This window comes from Rhinoderma darwinii, chromosome 9 (genome assembly GCF_050947455.1).
Source record: "Rhinoderma darwinii isolate aRhiDar2 chromosome 9, aRhiDar2.hap1, whole genome shotgun sequence".
NCBI classification, from domain to species: Eukaryota; Metazoa; Chordata; class Amphibia; order Anura; family Rhinodermatidae; genus Rhinoderma; species Rhinoderma darwinii.
In genome coordinates, this window is record NC_134695.1 from 18486524 (window position 1) to 18506819 (window position 20296).

The window sequence follows — 20296 nt, forward strand, 5'->3', positions numbered from 1 at the left end:
CACACCTGGCAAACTAATTATCACAGGTGTCTGAGATTGATTACATTGATCCAAAGAGCCCTAAGACACAATACCATCCATGAGTTTAATTGAAAAACTAATAATTAAATGTTTATGAAACTTAAATCCAATGTGCATAATAATTTGGAACACGGTGTATAGTGTTTTTAATGGATCGGAGCTGAGAGAAAGAAAGATGAGAAGCTCCTCTCGAGAAATCCAAATTCGGTTCTAAAACTACATTAAAATCACCCCCTACTATAATGCCTTCTACAAAAGACTGGAGCTGTTCTAGGTATTCAGCAAGTGCAACCGAATGACCCATATTTTTGTAGATATAAATTGGCCAGTGTGACAACCTGCGAAAATAGAGTACCCTTTACAAACAAAAATCTACCTTGGGGATTAGCTTGAGAATCCATAAATGACCATGGGACATCATGTGCAATAAGAATACTCACACCTTTAGACCGAGAATCCTCTGAACAGCCATGATAAAAATCTGAGATGCGTCTATTGGATAGTTTATGTACCTTATCTTTCCTGAAGTGTCTCTCCTGGAGGAATGTCACCTGTGCTTTATGTTGCCAAAGGTCATACAGAATCGCTACGCTTCTCGGGAGTCCTCAAACCCCTCACATTGCAGGAGAGGAACTTCACATCAGTGTGTACGGCCTCTTAGCGCTGTAAGGAGAGAAAGAGAAAAAAAAGGGGGGGGGGGAGAAGGGGGGAAAAGTACTGCGAGGTAAGACTAAAAGAAAGAAAAGGTTAAAATGGAGAAGAAGAATAGGGGATATGCTAGGGAAGTCAAAAGAAACCAGAGAAGCTCGACCAGCGAGATGCTCCGGAGGAAATACCTAGGGGGAGAGTAAGTAAGGCACACAAGGAAGTGAAGACCACCTCCCGTAAAAGTATTGAAAGTACTACCAACGACAGAAAATGACCCCGCTTCGTAATTTGCAACTAACTCAAATACCCTTCATGAGTGTAATAAGCCTAAAGCATGTTAACTGCAATCATTGTAAGCTGCCCAACAAAATGAGCCCAATATAGGCAATGGACATCTAATTTGTGACATCATATTAGCAACCAGTAAATCATCCAAAGAGTATACTGTAGGAGATAAATTGTATGGTTATGAGGTCAGACCTCAGAGAAGGATATGACTGCATGCAAAATCAGAAAATGAACAATTAAACGTCCCTGCTACTGAATTTGTTGCCTTGCAGGTCTGAGTGGTTGCGGTCTGGGCTGTAGTGGGTTCATAGGACGGTTCCGTCCACGTCTAGGAGAGCGATGTTTCCGGGAAGTAGCAATGCAGTCTGGAATATCACTCGGTGGAACACCAAGGAAGGCAAAAAGAGCAGGCAAAGCCCCTTGTTGACCATAAGATGAAATATGACGGAAATCCCCACATATAAATTTGATATGTCGCTTCAGCCTCTCTGATTCTGTCCAACAACAGGCATATCATGTATCCCATTAGTAATGTACGGGCCGATAGATCGGGAAGAATATGAACTTCAGCGACCTGAAATTCCAAGTGTCCCATGTTATGCGTTTTGCACATTAAATGCTCCTTCACTGTGAAATAGGGAATTCTGCATTCGATGTCCCGAGGTCTATGCTGGTCTTGTGATTTAGGTCCCAATGCTCTGTGCACTCTGTCCAGCTCAATGGGGTTGTCTGGTGGCTCCCCCAGAATTTTATTAAACATTTCAGTCACCATGGCTCGGAGATTATCTCCCTCCTTCGATTCTGGCAATCCCCGTATATGTACATTATAGCGCATGTTTCTATTCTCCAAGTTGTCGTGTTCTAGGGCCATAGATTGTAACAGCAACTGATGAGATTGAAGTTGAATCTCTAACCTGTCCACCCTGTCTCTGTGAGAAGATGACTGCTGTTCTAAGGCCAAAATGCGTGAGCACATTTGTTCCACAGTGCGGTTGACCTCCAAACATTTGCGCTGCATTTACTCCATTCCGTCTAACATATTATCGAAGAAACTTCTGGTCGGAAGATGTTTAAGGGTCTCAGACAGGTCGGGTCTAGTCAGTGGATCCTCTTCTCTGCAGTTCGGTGATATAGGGCCAGAGCCAGTACTAGCAGCTAGTGGGTCTGAGGGTGTAGATGCACCTGATACAACGCCTGAGCTGTGAGGGGAGACCGCAGCCTGCCGTTGTGAAGTCGAGCTGGGTGAAGTGGCGGCCATGATGGTTTCCTCCTGTCTCTGTGAAATGCACGGCCGCAAGAAGCGTGATAATGAAGATGCCAGAGTAACCTTCCTCACATGCCGAGACCCCCCCCAATTTTTCATTATTGCTGTGGTAACATTTCTTGTATACCGGCTCCAGGACTTGGCAGCAGCACACTCCTAGGACTCTTTGTCTTACGAATTGTACCATCAGAGATTTGTCTGAATCTACACAACCACTATAGGAGAACACAATCCTGTCTCAATCTATATGAACATTCCTCCTTTGTTTATCTGCAACATGTGGCGCCGTGCATTGTTTTCCTTCTACAGTAGATCTGTACCGTCTGTGTCCCCCCTTCATAATTTGATATAAAAGTCAAATACAATAAATGGGGAAATAATAAATGACTCACCTGACCGCTCTACTTCTTCCCTGGGTCCTTCCCAGGTTCCCACATCAGGCCACGACGCATGCAAGGTGCTGACGCCGGACAGCGTCAGAGATTATATGTGACGCAGCACACAACATCCTGATGCTGAACGTTGTGTACTGTGTGCGTGCATGCATAGCATATAACATACTGATGCTGCTCGGCATCCGGACCATGTATGCACCGCAGCCTGTGTGGGAGCCTTAAAAGATCTAGGGGGAAGAAGAAGTGAGGTGAGGCGAGTAAATATTTTCTATTTTATGTCCAATCGGGAAAGGGGGGGGGGTGTCAGCCAGTGCAGCAACAATTCTTACGGGGTCAGCGGAAAGTTGCAGCAGATTTATTATTTTAAGACGCGTGCACCTCTTAACCCAGCGTGCCCAGACAAAGACTGTACTTTGACAGTTAACCGCCGCGTGGCGGTAAACTACGCAGGGTGTCTGCCCTGCATTCTCTGTTGCCGATCAGCGGCCCATCGCTGATGATTTTGCCAGTTAGCCCCTTCGATGTTGCGGTCGATTGCGATCGCCGCATTTGAGGAGTTTAGCACAGATCAGCAACCCCACGTGAAATTACGGGGGCTGGCGATGATACCCATGGCAACCGGACGCCAGACAATGGCTTCCAGGCTGCCATGTACAGAAGCCTATGAGGACCACCCGGAGGCAGGTCCTCATAGGCTACCTGTCAGAGAGCTGCAAGTCTAATAGTCCCCTAGTGGGACAAGTAAAAAAAAGATAATAAAAATGTTTTATAAAAGTTATGTTACATAAGCAAAAAATGCTTTTTTCTATAATAAGTCTTTTATTATAGGAAAAAAATTAACACGTTAAAGTACACATATTTGGTATCATCGCGTTCGTAACGACCCAAACTATAATGTTATTTTTCTCGCACGGTGAACACCACAAAAAAAAAAAAAAGTAAAAAACAATGCCAGAATCACAATTATTTTGGTCACCGCCCCTACCAAAATATACAATAAAAAGTGATCAAAAAGTCACATGTACCCAAAATAGTACCAATAAAAACTACAACCCGTCCCGCAAAAAACAAGCCCTTACACAGCTTTTTTGACTAAAAAATAAAAGTTATGGCTCTCCGAATATGGGGACACCAAAATAAATTATTTTATAAAAAAGTGATTTATTGCACAAACGCTGCAAAACGTAAAAAAAAACTATGTACATATGGTATCGCTGTAATCGTACCGACCCGCAGAATAAAGTAACATTTTCATTCATAGCCCAGGTTGAACGCTGTAAAAAAAAAAAAAGGATAAAAAACTTTGTCAGAATTGATGGTTTTTGGTCACCTTTCTTGCCAAAAAATAAAATAAAAAGTGATCAAAAAAAAAATCACATGTACCCCAAAATGGTACCAATGAAAAGTGCAGATTGTCCCGCAACACATAATCCCTCACACCGCTCAGGTGAAGAAAAAATAAAGTTCTGGCTATCAGAATATGGCGATGCAAAATGTGCAGAGTGCTCCAAAAACGGATAAGATTGGGAATGATTTATCAGTGCGACGCTGGCCATATATCTATTATTTATTTACCCCATTATTATACCCTCTTATGCCCTGATGTACTCCGCACAGCTTACATATGCCCCCACATTATAAACTGAAATACCAGCAAAACGCCAAACAGAACAAAACGCCAAACAGAACTACTACCAAGCTAAATCTGCGCTCCAAAAAGCCAAATGGCGCTCCTTTTCTTATGAGCCCTACAGCGTGCCCAGACAGCAGTTTACGTCCACAGATCTGGCATCACCATACCCGGGAGAACTCGATTAATATTTTATGAGGTATTTGTCTTCAGTGGCACAAACTGGGCACAACATATTGTGCACTCAAATGGCATATTTTCACTCCGCACCACCCGTTGCGCATTAACCCCTTCATGCACCAAAACTTAATAGCATGTCGTGGGGGGGGGGGGGGGGGGTGTGTGGATGCATGGAGCGGGCTCACACGCTGAGCCCGTGCCATACGTTGCAGGTGTCAGCTGTGTGTTACAGCTGACACCCGGGACTAACAGACAGGAACAGCGATTGTGCTGTTACAAGAACCTGTAAAAATGACAATATGCTGCAATACATTAGTATTGCAGTGTATTGTACCAGCGATCTAATGATCGCTGGTTCAAGTCCTCTAGGGGGACTAATGAAATGTGTAAAAAAAAGTTTAATAAAGTTATTAATAATGAAAACAATATTTAAAATATTAAAGGTTCTAAAAAACACTTTAAAAAAAAAAAAAAAATGCACAATTGTTATTGATGTCTCTGTAAAAGTCCAATCTATTACAATATACCATTATTTAACTCTCACGGTGAACGCCATAAAAAACAGAATTTAAAACGCCAAAATTGCTGTTTTTAGTCACCTTCGCTCTCAAAAAACATGTGATCAAAAAGTTATATTTACCAAAAAATGGCACCAATAAAAACTCGTCCCGCAAAATATAAGCCCTCACACTGCTCAATTGACCAAAAAATTAAAAAAGTTATGGCTCTGAATTTTTTTACAAATGTTTTTTTCTTTGTAAAAGTAGTAAAATATAAAAACAAACTATATAAATTTGGTATCACCATAATCTTATTGAGCCGCAGAATAAATTTAAGATGTCGTTTTTACTGCACGGTGAAAGCTGTAAAAACAAAACCCAATAAACAATGGAGGAATCACAGTTTTTTCCAATTTGAGCCAGCAAATATTTTTTCCCAGTTTCCCAGTACATGATATAGTACTTTAAATAGTGTCAATAGAAACTACAACTCCTCCCGCAAAAAATAATCCCGCTCACAAGTAAATAAAGTTATTAGTGAAAAAAATTAAATTAATATTTAAAGTCCAAAAGAAAACCCTTTTCCCAATTTTTTCACTAAAGCAATGTAAAAAATAAACAAAATTGATATCGCTGAGTCCGTAAAGGTCCGAACTATTACAATATACCGTTATTTAACTCGCACGGTGATCGCCGTAAATAATAAAGAATTTAAAACGCCAAAATTAAGGAGGCGGGGTAACTCGGAAAGGCTTGAGGAATGAAGATATGACTCTTTTAAGCTCATTAGCATACAGCACGGAAACACTAAAAAACTGAATACTAAAGGTACAGAGCCGACTTAGAAGATGATTATAGGTTACATAAAAATGTTTTTTTTCACCCACTACTTATCTGAAAAAGTACATGCCATTTTTTAATACTCACACGTTTTTGCAAAGTGTTTAAAGGGAATGTGTTGCCAGCAAAACATGTATTTTTTTTTTTTTTAATTAAACATTTCGTGTGTAGGTGATTAAACATTGTTCAAATTTTTTTTATTCTTTTCACGAGTCAGGAAATATTATAAATTAGATTCTAATTTATAATATTTCCCAGTGCTGGTCACTAGATGGAGCTATTCCCAAAATTGCAGCATTGCATGTGGTAAAGCAACCACATTGCTTTTTGCTGCAAAATTTGGAAAAAAGCACTCGCTCTAGTGAGCTCTGAGAATCCCCCCCTCCTTTATCCTGGCTAGTGCCGGGATAAACGAGGGGATTGAACGGTCTAACCGCCTACACTGTGTGTCGCCATTTTTTGAGCTAACACACAGTGTAGTAGGTTTACATACAGTAGTAAACACACACAAACACGAACATACATAGAAATCTCTTACCTGCTCCTGCCGCCGCGGCTCCCTCCGGCCCATCCGCTCCGTCTGCTGCCGCTGGTCCAAGTGCACAAGTCCGGAAGCCGCGACCGGAAGTAGTAATCTTACTGTCCGGCCGCGACTTCCGGTCCACAGGAAAATGGCGCCGGACGGCGCGCATTTCAAATTGGACTGTGTGGGAGCGGCGCATGCGCCGTTCCCACACAGACGGCGTACACAGAAGTGGATGGGACGGGACCCGTTCGCAGTCCCTATGGGACTGTGGCTGCCGTATTCCATGTCTGTATGTGTCGTTAATCGACACATACAGAAATGGAAAAAAAATTGGCAGCCCCTATAGGGAAGAAAAAGTGTAAAAATAAGAAAACACAAACACACAAATTAATCCAAACGTTTTTAATAAAGCACTAACATCTTTAACATATTAAAAAAAAATTTGTGATGACACTGTTCCTTTAAGCTGTAAGCCTGTGATAATTTAATTCCGAACCAGATTACAGCCGAAACACTTTTGTAAGGCCTAGTTCACATGACTTCTTGGTCGTATGTTTAGCGTGTACATTTGGAATGTTCCCAACGTATACGTATCATTAGGTCTCCTTTCGGTCAGGCTGGTATACGTCCGTATTCCTTGTCTATTTAAAGCATGGAACTTCATAGTAGACTACCCTATTCCATCTTGAAGGATCCCGAAAAGAACCCCAAAAAAAGTTATACCATGCGGTATAAAAAAATTTCGACATAGAAGCCTATGGGTGACGGATGCCTCTGTATGGGATCCGTAACAGGTATACGTTAAAGGTGTAAGTCAGGAATTTCTCAACGTCACTGTCCATCGGAAGCGTTCTGCCCGTAGACTTTGGTCCTGGGGAAGCTCCTGACATCACTGTCCTTATATGGTCAGCCACGTCAGGGGCAGAATCTCGGCTACTCCAGCTTTGTAGTTCATGACATCACTGTACATATATGTATCCCAGTGGCATAAGTTTCAGACACATTTATTTTGGGACTAATAAATATCAGTAATTTGGTTCAACGCATTTGCATTCAGTCCCGAAGTCACTATCTCAGGTACTGTGGCTTTTCATTTCAGACATAGAAGTAATATCAGAGACTCTCTTATTTCAGTTTGAAATAACCAATGCTTTGTCAGAGGATGGAACTATGGATCTTTGTTAAAGAGGCTCTGTCACCACATTATAAGTGGCCTATATTGTACATGATGTGATCGGCGCTGTAATGTAGATTACAGCAGTGTTTTTTATTTAGAAAAACTATCGTTTTTGACGTTATGACCTATATTAGCTTTATGCTAATGAGTTTCTCAATGGACAACTGGGCGAGTTTTACTTTATGACCAAGTGGGCGTTGTGGAGAGAAGTGTATGACACTGACCAATCAGCGTCATACATTTCTCTCCATTCATTTACACAGCACTAGCGATATAGCTATATCGCTATGTGCAGTCACATAAACACACTATAACATTACTGCAGTGTCCTGACAATGAATATACATTACCTCCAGCCAGGACGTGATGTGTATTCATTCTCCTGACCACTTCTGTAGCATCTCTGTGAGTTACAGCATAGCAGGCGTAGTCTCGCGAGATTAAGCTGTCATTCACAGCGAGATCTCGCTGTGCTGTGCTGTAAATCACAGAGACGCTCCTGGCTGGAGGTAATGTATATTCATTATCAGGACACTGCAGTAATGTTATAGTGTGTGTATGTGGCTGCACATAGCGATATAGCTATATCGCTATCTGCAGAGTAAATGAATGGAGAGAAGTGTATGACGCTGATTGGTCACTGATTGGTCAGCGTCATACACTCCTATGTACAACGCCCACTTGGTCATATAGTAAAATACGCCCAGTTGTCCATTGAGAAACTCATTAGCATAAAGCTAATATAGGTCATAACTACGTAAAAAATGATTGTTTTTATAAATAAAAAATACTGCTGTAATCTACATCACATCATGTACAATATAGGGCACTTATAATGTGGTGACAGAGCCTCTTTAATGTTAATTTCATAGCGATTTTAGTAGTGTGTACAAGTTTATTTTCATATGTAACCTATTCCATTGTTATTCATATCGTTCTCATGTCATTTAAGATTTTTATTTATTTTTTCCTAGATACATGTATTGGACTGACTGGGGAGAAACCCCCAGAATTGAACGGGCTGGAATGGATGGAAGCACACGCAAAATCATAGTGGACTCAGATATTTATTGGCCCAATGGACTAACAATTGATCTCGATGAACAGAAACTTTATTGGGCAGATGCCAAACTCAGTTTTATTCACCGAGCCAATTTGGATGGTTCATTTAGGTAAATGTATTTGAATGTTTTCATTACCAGCGTAGCTAACTGGTGCAATTTCGTTTCCTATTTATTGCGTTTTTTCAAGCACAAACTGCAGCTACAAGACTCCTTGCTATCTCCATAGTTTTCGTCTTAATGCTAGGTGCAGGCAGCAGGGCATGCTCTAGTGGTCAGTACAGATTACTGTACAGGGAATGGTGGGGGTGCAATCTGCATGGGGGATCTGTAACTTTAATATTAAGCATGCTTTTTAAAGGGGTTTTCCAAGGTCTAATATATAGTTTAGTTTATTGTCGGCCGCTTTGTTTTCCCACACACAAACTCTCCTAAATACCTTTTATTACTCTTTAAGTAATTTCAGTTCAGCAAACTTTGTTGATTTGTGCACTTTGTTGACATGCCTCCGTTGCTTCTATGACAGCTTCCGGTCCACTCCCGGCATGCACTGCTTCTCTTCCAGCATGCCATGTGCCACCCATTACATCCTCATGTCCACACTCCCTCCTCCCCCATCACCATTTTACTGCTCTCAGTATATCACTGAGTAGCAAAGAAGAACGCAGTCGCAATGGATGCTCACCGTCCAGAGCATGCGTGCTTTAAAGAGAGATTCTTTGAACCGTACGTGCGCGCGGTTGAAGCCACTGAACGAGCGTCATTAATGGCGCGCTGTTCAGGAAGCCGGCCGCCAGAGGCCTTCTACCCGAAGTGCAGAGGAGTGCTGAGCAAACGGGATGTCATTTGCTATGTGTTTGTTAATAGTTAATGTAAAGTGGATAACCCCTTTAAGATCAGCTTAAAGCAGTCCTATGGCAATTTAGGCCCGGCAGCTTATTTACAGTATACTCACTCGTCCCGTTCTTCGTCGGGTCCCGGACGAAGCATCTGCGAAACGCGCATCGGGTTCAGCAGCGGACCCCCGGTCTTGATCTCCCGGCTATTCCCGTACTTTGCAGGTGTAGGTATATTGCTGCTCAAACGTGATTGTTCGATTTGTGTTTATATTCATTTAGGTTTATGTACCAATCTGTGCAAAAGTCTCATACCTATTACCTGTTTAAAAACTTCCTATTCATGCACTTTAGCATTTTGGGGGATCGTGTGACCGGATTACTATCTGGGTGTTTCGCTGCGTTAGTGTTCTGATTCCATCTTTTATCCTGCGAGGGTTATGCTATTTTATCTTGTCTAACGTTATCTGTTTGCATGTGTCTATTTGACATTAATAAAGGATTTTTTTGTATTTTGTCAATTATATGGTCGTGACCTTTTCTTCTTTTTTGGCAGGTGTGGACATAGCCTAAGGGCCTGTTCACATCCGCAATGGAATCCATAGCGCAGTCGACTGCGCCATTGATTCCGTCAAAATAACGGACCCTTGTGACAACAGTGACAAACAAAACCTTTATCAACGTCTTCGTCACCATTAAGATCAATAGTGAGGGAAACGGAATCTAAGATTTCAGTTTGCCTTTCCGTTGAGGGGTTAACCTGATGGAAATCTCAGACGGAACCCCTCAACGGAAGGGCAACGCTGATGTGTACACAGCCGAAGGCCTTATTCAGATGAGAGTATTTCACGTCCGTGTTACGCGCGTTAAAACTACGGACGTCACATGGACCTATGCAATTCAATGGGGTTATTCAGACATTCAGTATTTTTCACTCAGCGTCTCCACTGCGTGAAACTTACTGCATGTCCTATTCTTGTGCGTTTTTTGCGCCTCACGCACCCATTGAAGTCAATGGGTGCGTGAAAATCACAGACCGCACACAGACGTCATCCGTGTGCTGTCCGTGATTCACGCTACAGTTGCTATAGAAATTATGAGAAAAAGAAAACCCTCTTTTTTTTTTTTTTTTTGCTGACGTAACAAACTCGTGACATCGGTTGTCGTTAGTTCTCATCAGTTTTTACCACAAAGGTAGTCTAGGCCCTAGGGTCTGAAAATGTGACAATTTTATCAGAGTGGTGCATAGTTTGCGATAGATTGGATACATAATAGATTAGATACATGTGTGCTCGTCATTTCACAAAACTTCTGATGTGATCCAGGCATGTCAGGGCTCTCCTTCTCTGCTCCGGTCTCGGCACTACACTGAAGTATGACACACACACTGTAATGTCACGTGTGTCATATTCAATGCAGCGTCGGCGCCAGGAGGCAGAGCCCAGAAGGCAGCTGCTGTCCACTCATCACGGATCAGTGTCCGTGTTTCTCAGTTTTTTTGTGACCCGCTTTGCAACAGTTTTTCACTGTCCCTTTTAAAAACGAATGAATTTCATTTGTAGATAATGCCACATTGCTCTCTGTATATAGTTCCACACTGCTCTCTGTATATAGTGCCCCACACCCCCTGTAGATAATGCCACACTACTCTCTGTATATAGTGCCACGGTGCCCTCTGTAGATAATGCCACAGTGCCCTCTTTAGATAATGCCACAGTGTCCTCTAGATAATGCCACAGTGCCCTCTAGATAATATAATGGTAGGAGGAGAAAGGGGGCTGGCACTGCTCCAATGCAGGGAAAGACACAGTCTCTACATATAAACGCTGCGTGGCTCAGAACACATGGGAATACAGCCGTCAACATGTTGCCGGCGGGGTGCTCATCAGTGGAAAACAGCACATATATGTAACTTGATTGAAGACAGATAGGAATTACGAGGCACTTACCGCAGTGGCAATAAAAAAGATTTATTGAGGTTGATCTCGGTCAGTAATGATGTGGAGGATGCCCTACACATCCTCCACATCATTACTGACCGAGATCAACCTCAATAAATCTTTTTTATTGCCACTGCGGTGAGTGCCTCGTAATTCCTATCTGTCTGCCCTCTAGATAATGCCACAGTGCCCTCTAGATAATGCCACAGTGCCCTCTAGATAATGCCACAGTGCCTTCTAGATAATGCCACAGTGCCCTCTAGATAATGCCACAGTGCCCTCTAGATAATGCCACAGTGCCCTCTAGATAATGCCACAGTGCCCTCTAGATAATGCCACAGTGCCCTCTAGGTAATGCCACAGTGCCCTCTAGATAATGCCACAGTGCCCCCTGTAGATAATGCCACAGTGCCCCCTGTAGATAATGCCACAGTGCCACCTGTAGATAATGCCACAGTGCCCCCTGTAGATAATGCCACAGTGCCCCCTGTAGATAATGCCACAGTGCCCCCTGTAGATAATGCCACAGTGCCCCCTGTAGATAATGCCACAGTGCCCCCTGTAGATAATGCCACAGTGCCCCCTGTAGATAATGCCACAGTGCCCCCTGTAGATAATGCCACAGTGCCCCCTGTAGATAATGCCACAGTGCCCCCTGTAGGTAATGCCACAGTGCCCCCTGTAGGTAATGCCACAGTGCCCCCTGTAGATAATGCCACAGTGCCCCCTGTAGATAATGCCACAGTGCCCCCTGTAGATAATGCAACAGTGCCCCCTGTAGATAATGCCACCAGTGCCCCCTGTAGATAATGCCACCAGTGCCCCCTGTAGATAATGCCACCCGTGCCCCCTGTAGATAATGCCACCCGTGCCCCCTGTAGATAATGCCACCCGTGCCCCCTGTAGATAATGCCACCCGTGCCCCCTGTAGATAGCGCCACCCACCGCCCCCCCTAGAGCCCCCGACGTCAATATCCATGTATAGACAGGGACATCAGGGGCTCCCTCTAGTAGCGTTGGCAACAGTGACGTCGGGCTGACGCTGTGGCCAGGGATTCCCTCCTGGATGAGCCACTGACGTCACAGTCCATATACGGACAGGGGCTCCTCCTGGAGTGGAATCCCCGGCCACAGCGTCGGCAATGCTCTGGCCAAGGATTCCGCACCTATAGGTAGCTACAGTGGCGCTATTAACAGGGGGGGGGGTAGCGCTATATACAGGGGGGGTGCTATCTACAGGGGGGTGTGGGTGGCGCTATCTACAAGGGGGGCATGATTCCGCATCTGCTCCCTGGCCAGAGCGCCGGCAATGCTCTGGCTGGAGATTCCCATGCCAGGTGTTGCCAGAAGGTGGATGCGTCAGCACCCGGCGTTTATCCGAGGAGCAGTGTATAAGATAGGATACGGCACCGGCCGCCTAGGGAGCCGGACACAAAGACGCTGCAGGTAATTTTTGGGGATATGGCTCCTACACCGGTCCGGCACTTACGGCTGCAAAACTTATGTCCCATGTGCCCGAACAGATCCCATAGAAAGCTATGGGATCCGTTCTAGCATCTTTTTCCCTCCAGCTTTTCTGCTGCACATCGGAGAGAAACATGTGAACGCACCCTTTAGTCTCCAGAAATGTATCAGAAAAGTGACAGGTCCTCAGTAATGCAGAGAGAGGGTCTTGTGAGTTAGTGCTTCAGTGACATTACCATACCAAGTTAAAGGAATGTTTAGACTGCTCTTGTGTGGAATTTCACATGACTTTTCACATTCATTTCTGGAAACCGTATTGACAGCAGAATAAATAAATTGAACAATTAGGCCTCATGCACACGACTTTAGTGGGGTACACGGCTGTGATTTCCCCTCGGGCAGCCGCAGAGTGTCACCCGCGGGCTGCCCGCAAATCTCGGGCCGTGCACATGGCCGCATGCATTCATTTCTATGAGCCTGGACCGCAAAACATGGCCGTAATAAGACGTCCTATCTTTTTGCGGTCCAGGCTGCAGGGCAATGCACGGACCGTGGGAACCACGGTCGTGTGCATGGGCCCATAGAAATGAATGGGACCGCAAAAACACGTTCGTGTGCATGGGGCCTAACAGCTCAATTTAAAACTAAGGAGTAAATGATGGCATACCAAAATGGAGAATTGTATTCACAAATCTGCTAATGCAACCGAAGCTCCAAGTTGAGATGAGACCAGCTATTTGCAAGGCAAACATACAAAAAACAGCTGCAAAGTGCTTGGTTACTAGTTTCTAGTACAGATATTTTATTAACCCTTTAATGACCAAAGGTCATTGATTCCCCTGTGTCCAGGTCAAATTTTCCATTTCTAATATGCACTTTAGACAATAATATCTTTGCAACCACTTTGAATATCACAACTATTTTTACTTTATTTTTTACACGACTTTTGAAGCTTTCATTTTCTAGATTTGTTTAATTCCAAGTTTTTAATTTTTATTATGAGCAGGCAAATCACTAAGGCCTCATTCCCTCTTCAGTTTTTTTTCTTCAGGGTGCCATCCGTTTTTTTAACTGATAGCACCCTGACACATCCATTTCAATGGGGCCATGCACATTTCCGTTGTTTTAATGGAACCGTGTGGCCGTTCCATCAAAAATAGGACAAGTCCTAATTCTGTCAGTTTTTGACGGAACAGTCTCGGCCTTTTCACTGATTTGGTCCGTGAAACAATGAACAGCACAAGGTCCGTGTTTCACGGATTCGTCATTAACGACTGCACGACGGCCAACGGAAGTGTGCATGAGGCCTACAAATGTGGAAAAAAAAGTATATATATTGTTATATGAATATTTATCTATCCGTATTGTGTGTGTGTGTGTGTGTGTGTGTGTATATATATATATATATATATATATAATATATAGAGAGAGATAGCTATATACTGTACAGCTCTGTAACAGTTAGTCGTCTTCTCTACGTTACCCTGGATCGCTGTGAGGGGAGACTGAAGAGAGCTATAAGGCTATATTCACATAAAGGGCATCTAACAACGGATCAACTGTCAGTTTTTCATGGCTGTTTTGCATCAATGTGTTTCAAAATTTGAATCCATTTCCCGGCCGTCTGACCGTTTTTAATTGCCATTTGCCATCTGTTTTTCATAGACGTTAAAAAATGGATGAATTTTAATCGTTAGGATTTTTTGTCCCAACCCCCTGAAAACACCACAGTGCCCATGTAGATAGTGCCGCAATACCACTGTAGATAGTGCCAGTCCCCACATAATGCACACTGTAAATAGTGCCACACACAGTGCCCATGTGGATAGCACCACAGTATCCCCTGTAGGTAGTGCCCATATAATGCCACACCCATTGTAGATAAAACCACACCCCCTGTAGATGGCACCCCCCTGTAGATAGCGCCACCACCCTGTAAATAGCAACATCATCCCCCTGTAGATAGCAACATACGCCTCCTGTAGATAGCAACATCCGCCCCCTCTGTAGATAGCAACATACGCTCCCCCTGTAAATAGCAATATCCGTCCCCCCTGTAGATAGCAACATCCGCCCGCCCCCTGTAGATAGCAACATCCGCCCGCCCCCTGTAGATAGCAACATCCGCCCGCCCCCTGTAGATAGCAACATCCGCTCCCCCCTGTAGATAGCATCATCTGCCCCCCCCCCCTGTAGATAGCAACATCCGCCCCCCCCCTGTTACATAGTTAGTACGGCTGAAAAAAGACACATGTCCATCAAGTTCAACCAAGGGATGGGAAAAGGGAAGGTAAAAATTTCTACACATAGGAGCTAATACTTTTTTGTTCTAGGAAATTATCTAAGCCTTTTTTAAAGCCATCTACTGTCCCTGCTGTGACCAGCTCCTGCGGTAGACTATTCCATAGATTCACAGTTCTCACAGTAAAGAAGGCTTGTCGCCTCTGCAGGTTGAACCTTTTTTTCTCCAGACGGAGGGAGTGCCGCTTGTATTTTGAGGGGGTTTTACAATGAACATGATTTCACCATATTTTTTGTATGTGCCATTCATATATTTATATAAGTTAATCATGTCCCCCTTAGTCGTCTTTTTTCAAGGCTAAATAGGTTTAATCCTTTTAATCTTTCCTCATAACTTAGATTCTCCATGCCCCTTATTATCTGCGTTGCTCTTCTTTGTATTTTTTCCAACTCCAGGGCATCCTTTCTATGAACTGGATCCCAGATCTGAACTGCATATTCTAGATGAGGCCTCACTAATGCTTTGTAAAGTGGTAATATTACATCCCTGTCCCGCGAGTCCATGCCTCTTTTAATACACGACAATATCTTGTTGGCCTTTGAAGCAGCTGATTGACATTGCATTCTGTTATTTAGTTTATGATTTACAAGTACACCCAGATCCTTCTCAACAAGTGACTCCCCCAGTGTAGCTCCCCCTAGGACATATGGTGCATGCAGGTTGTTGGTACCCAGATGCATAACTTTACATTTATCTACATTAACCCCTTCCCGCTCCTTGACGTACTATTACGTCATGGCAGCTGTATCGTTCGCGCTCCATGACGTAATAGTACGTCACGGGAGTAACGGCCGTTTCGGCCGTCCTCCCGACACATACAGGAGCTGTGACGCTGCTGTCTTGTTCAGCAGCTGTCACAGCTCCTACAGCGGGGACCGATCGCTGTGTCCCCGCTGATTAACCCCTTAAAAGCCGCGTTCTATAGAGATCGCGGCTTTTTAGGGGTTAAGTTGCCATCGCCGGCCTGCTACGCGATAGCGGCCGGCGATGGTGACTATGGCAACCGGACACCAAACAATGGCGTCCGGCTATGCCATAGACGGAAGCCTAGTGGGTCCTGACAACGTCAGGACCCACTATGCTTGCTGTCAGTGAGTAGCTGACAGTTCTAATACACTGCACTACGCATGTAGTGCAGTGTATTAGAATAGCGATCAGGGCCTCCTGCCCTCATGTCCCCTAGTGGGACAAAGTAATAAAGTAAAAAAAAAGTTAAAAAAAGATGTGTAAAAATAAGAAAATAAAAGTTTTAAAAGTAATAAAAGTAAAAGTCCCACTTTTTCCCTTATCAGGCCTTTATTATTAATAAAAATATATAAACAAACAAATAAACTATACATAATTAGTATCGCCGCGTCCGTAACGGCCTGAACTACAAAATTATTTTGTTATTTATCCCGCACGGTGAACGCCGTAAAAAAAAATATTAATAAACCGTACCACAATCACAATTGTTTGGTCACTTCACCTCCCAAAAAATGGAATAAAAAGAGATCAAAAAGTCGCATGTACCTAAAAATGGTACTGATGGAAAATACAGTTCGTTACGCAAAAAATAAGTCCTCGCACGGCTTTATTGATTGAAAAATAAAAACGTTATGGCTCTTAGAATAAGGTAACACAAAAAGTGAATGATTGTTTACAAAACATATTTTATTGTGCAAACGCCATAAGACATAAAAAAAAACTATAAACATCTGGTATCGCCGTGATCGTATCGCCCCGCAGAATAAAGTTAATATATCATTTATAGCGCACGGTGAACGCTGTAAAAAAAAAAGTATACAAAAACAATAGTAGAATTGCTGTTTATTAGTCACCACGCCACCTAAAAATGGAATAAAAACTGATCAAAAAGCCGCATGCACCCCATGAAAACTACAATGGATTCCTCAAGGGGTCTAGTTTCCAAATTGGGGTCACTTTTGGGGGGTTTCCAATGTTTTGGCACCACAAGACCTCTTCAAACCGGACATGGTGCCTAATAAAAAAGAGGGCTCAAAATCCGCTAGGTGCTCCTTTGCTTCGGAGGCCGGTGCTTCAGTCCATTACCGCCCGAGGGCAACATGTGGGATATTTCTCTAAACTGCAGAATCTGGGCAATAAGTATTGAGTTGCGTTTCTCTGATAAATCCTTTTGTGTTATAAAAAAAATGGTATAAAAAGAGTAAATTTCACCTCTACTTTCCTCTAAATTTCTGTGAAACACCTAAAGGGTTCATAAACTTTCTAAATGCTGTTGTGAATACTTTGAGGGGTCTAGTTTCTAAAATGGGGTGTTTGATAGGGGTTTCTAATATATGGGCCCCTCAAAGCAACTTCAGAAATGAACTGGAACCTAAAAAAATAAATAAATGAGGCAATACTTCGCTTCTTACATTATACTGATAATGAGCCGTGCCCACTCCGAGATGACCCCAGTTTTGACCGTTTGTATAAACGGAGACCCCTATTAGACCGTTCCAGTGCCCGGTTTTCCCAAGCATACACCCCCGAGAAGTGTTTTTCTATTGATGAGTCCCTGGTACATTTTAAAGGGAGGGTTCAATTCCGCCAGTACCTGCCAGGTAAGAGGGCAAGGTATGGCGTGAAGATGTATAAGCTGTGCGAGAGTGCATCAGGGTATACCTACAGGTTTAGGATATATGAAGGAAAGGCCACCCCCAAACCAGACTGCATCCTGGACTACAATAGGTACATGGGAGGGATGGACTTGTCAAATCAAGTCCTGAAGCCCTACAGCGCCATGCGGTGTAGTATAAGAAGCTGGCCGGGCACATCATACAGATGGCTTTGTACAATGCGTATGTGCTACGTCGATGTGCAGGCCAGAGGGGAACTTTCCTGGAATTTCAAGATCTAATCTTTAGGGACCAGGAAGGGGGGGCGCATCGTACCAGGGCAACACTTTCCAGGAGAAGGTCCCCAAACCGGTGAAAAGGGAAAGAGTCAAAAGAGGTGCAGAGTCTGCTATAAGAGGGGGATAAGGAAGAACACAATATACCAATGTGACACGTGTCCCGAAAAACCAGGGCTCTGTATAAAAGATTGTTTTAAAATGTATCATACATCCCTTGATTTTCAATTTACCCTGATGCACTCCGCACAGCTTACCCCCCTCATCTTTCCCTTCTGAGCCCTGCCGTATGCCCAGGCAGCTGATAACAGCCACATGTAGGGTATTGTCGTACCCAGGAGAACCCACATTACAATTTAAGGGGTGTATATCTCCGGTGGCGCATGCTGGGCACACTATATTGGACACTGAAATGGCATATACATATATAAAATTGAAAATCTCACACTGCACCATCTGCTGCGCATTATCTTTTACACAGTACCTGTGGGGTCAAAATGCTCACTACACCTCTAGATGAATGTCTTAAGGGGTGTAGTTTTTAAAATGGGGTCACTTCTCGGGGGTTTCAACTGTACTGGTACCTCAGGGGCTTCTGCACACATGACTTAGCACCAGAAAAGCTCCAGTAGGCCAAATGGTGGTCCTTTCCTTCTGAGCCCTCCCATGGGCCCAAAGGGCAGTTTATCACCACAAATGGGGTATTGCCGCACTAAGGACAAATTGGGCAACAAAATGGGGTATGTTGTTCCTTGTGAAAATAAGAAATTTTGATCAAAAATGACATCTTATTGGAAAAAATATCATTTTTTTCATTTCACAGCCCAATTCAAATAGGTGCTGTGAAAAAACTGTGCGGTCAAAATGATAACAAAAACCATAAATGAATTCCTTGAGGGGTGTAGTTTCCAAAATGGGGTCACTTCTGGTGGGTTTCCATTGCTTTGATACCTCTGGGGCTCTGCAAATGCAACATGGCACCCGAAAACCAATCCAGCAAAATCTGGACTCCAACAAACACATAGCGCTCCTTTCCGTCTGAGCCCTCCCATGGGCCCAAACGGCAGTTTATCACCACAAATGGGGTATTGCCGCACTAAGGACAAATTGGGCAACAAAATGGGGTATGTTGTTCCCTGTGAAAATAAGAAATTTTGATCAAAAATGACATCTTATTGGAAAAAATATAATTTTTTTCATTTCACAGCCCAATTCAAATAGGTGCTGTGAAAAAACTGTGCGGTCAAAATGATAACAAAAACCATAAATGAATTCCTTGAGGGGTGTAATTTCCAAAATGGGGTCACTTCTGGTGGGTTTCCATTGTTTTGATACCTCAACGCCTCTTCAAACCTGGCATGCTGCCTAAAATATATTCTAATAAAAAAGAGGCCTCAAAATGCACTAGGTGCTTCTTTGCTTCTAGGGCTTGTGTTTTAGTCCACGAGCGCAGTAGGGCCACATGTGGGACATTTCTAAAAACTGCAGAATCTGGACAATACATATTTAGTAGTGTTTCTCTGGTAAAACCTTCTCTGTTACTAAAAAAAAATTGAATAAAATTGAAATTCAGCAGAAAAAATTAAATTTGCAAATTTAATTTCCACTTTGCTTTAATTCCTGTGAAATGCCTGAAGGGTTAAAAAACTTTCTATATGCTGTTTTGAATACTTTGAGGGGTCTAGTTTTTAAAATGGGGTGTTTTATGGGGGTTTCTAATACATAGGCCCCTCAAATCCACTTCAGAACTGAACTGGCACCTTCAAAAAAAGGCTTTTGAAATTTTCTTAAGAATATGAGAAATTGCTGTTTATGTTCTAAGCCTTGTAACGTCCAAGAAAAATAAAAGAATGTTCAAAAAACGATGCCAATCTAAAGTAGACATATGGGAAATGTGAACTAGTAACTATTTTGGGTGGTATAACCGTCTGTTTTTCAAGCAGATGCATTTAAATTCTGAAAAATGCTATTTTTTGTAAATTTTCTCTAAATTTTGCAATTTTTCACAAATAAAGACTGAATATATCGACCAAATTTTACCACGAACATGAAGCCCAAAGTGTCACGAGAAAACAATCTCAGAATCGCTTGGATAGGTTTAAGCATTCCGACGTTATTACCACATAAAGTGAAATATGTCAGATTTGAAAAATGGGCTCTGAGCCTTAAGGCCCAAACTAGGCTGCGTCCTTAAGGGGTTAAAGAGGCTCTGTCACCAGATTATAAGTGCCCTATCTCCTACATAATATGATTGGCACTGTAATGTAGATAACAGCAGTGGTTTTTATTTTGAAAAACTATCATTTTTGAGCAAGTTATGAGCTAGTTTAGATTTATGCTAATGAGTTTCTCAATGGACAACTCGGT

General features: G+C 43.0%; 1 protein-coding gene across 3 annotated transcripts in view; it reads left to right on the forward strand.

Moving 5' to 3' along the window:
- The window catches only part of LOC142660638 (low-density lipoprotein receptor-related protein 5-like), a 298590-nt gene that overhangs the window by 73062 nt on the left and 205232 nt on the right, over positions 1-20296 (forward strand). For 2 of the 3 annotated variants that reach the window (XM_075837322.1, XM_075837324.1), the window contains exon 3: positions 8444-8641. The exons of the other annotated variant lie outside the window; for it this stretch is intronic. In XM_075837322.1, coding sequence (XP_075693437.1) covers positions 8444-8641 — 198 coding nt within the window. The remainder of the gene's footprint in view (positions 1-8443; positions 8642-20296) is intronic. 3 annotated transcript variants of the gene reach the window in all.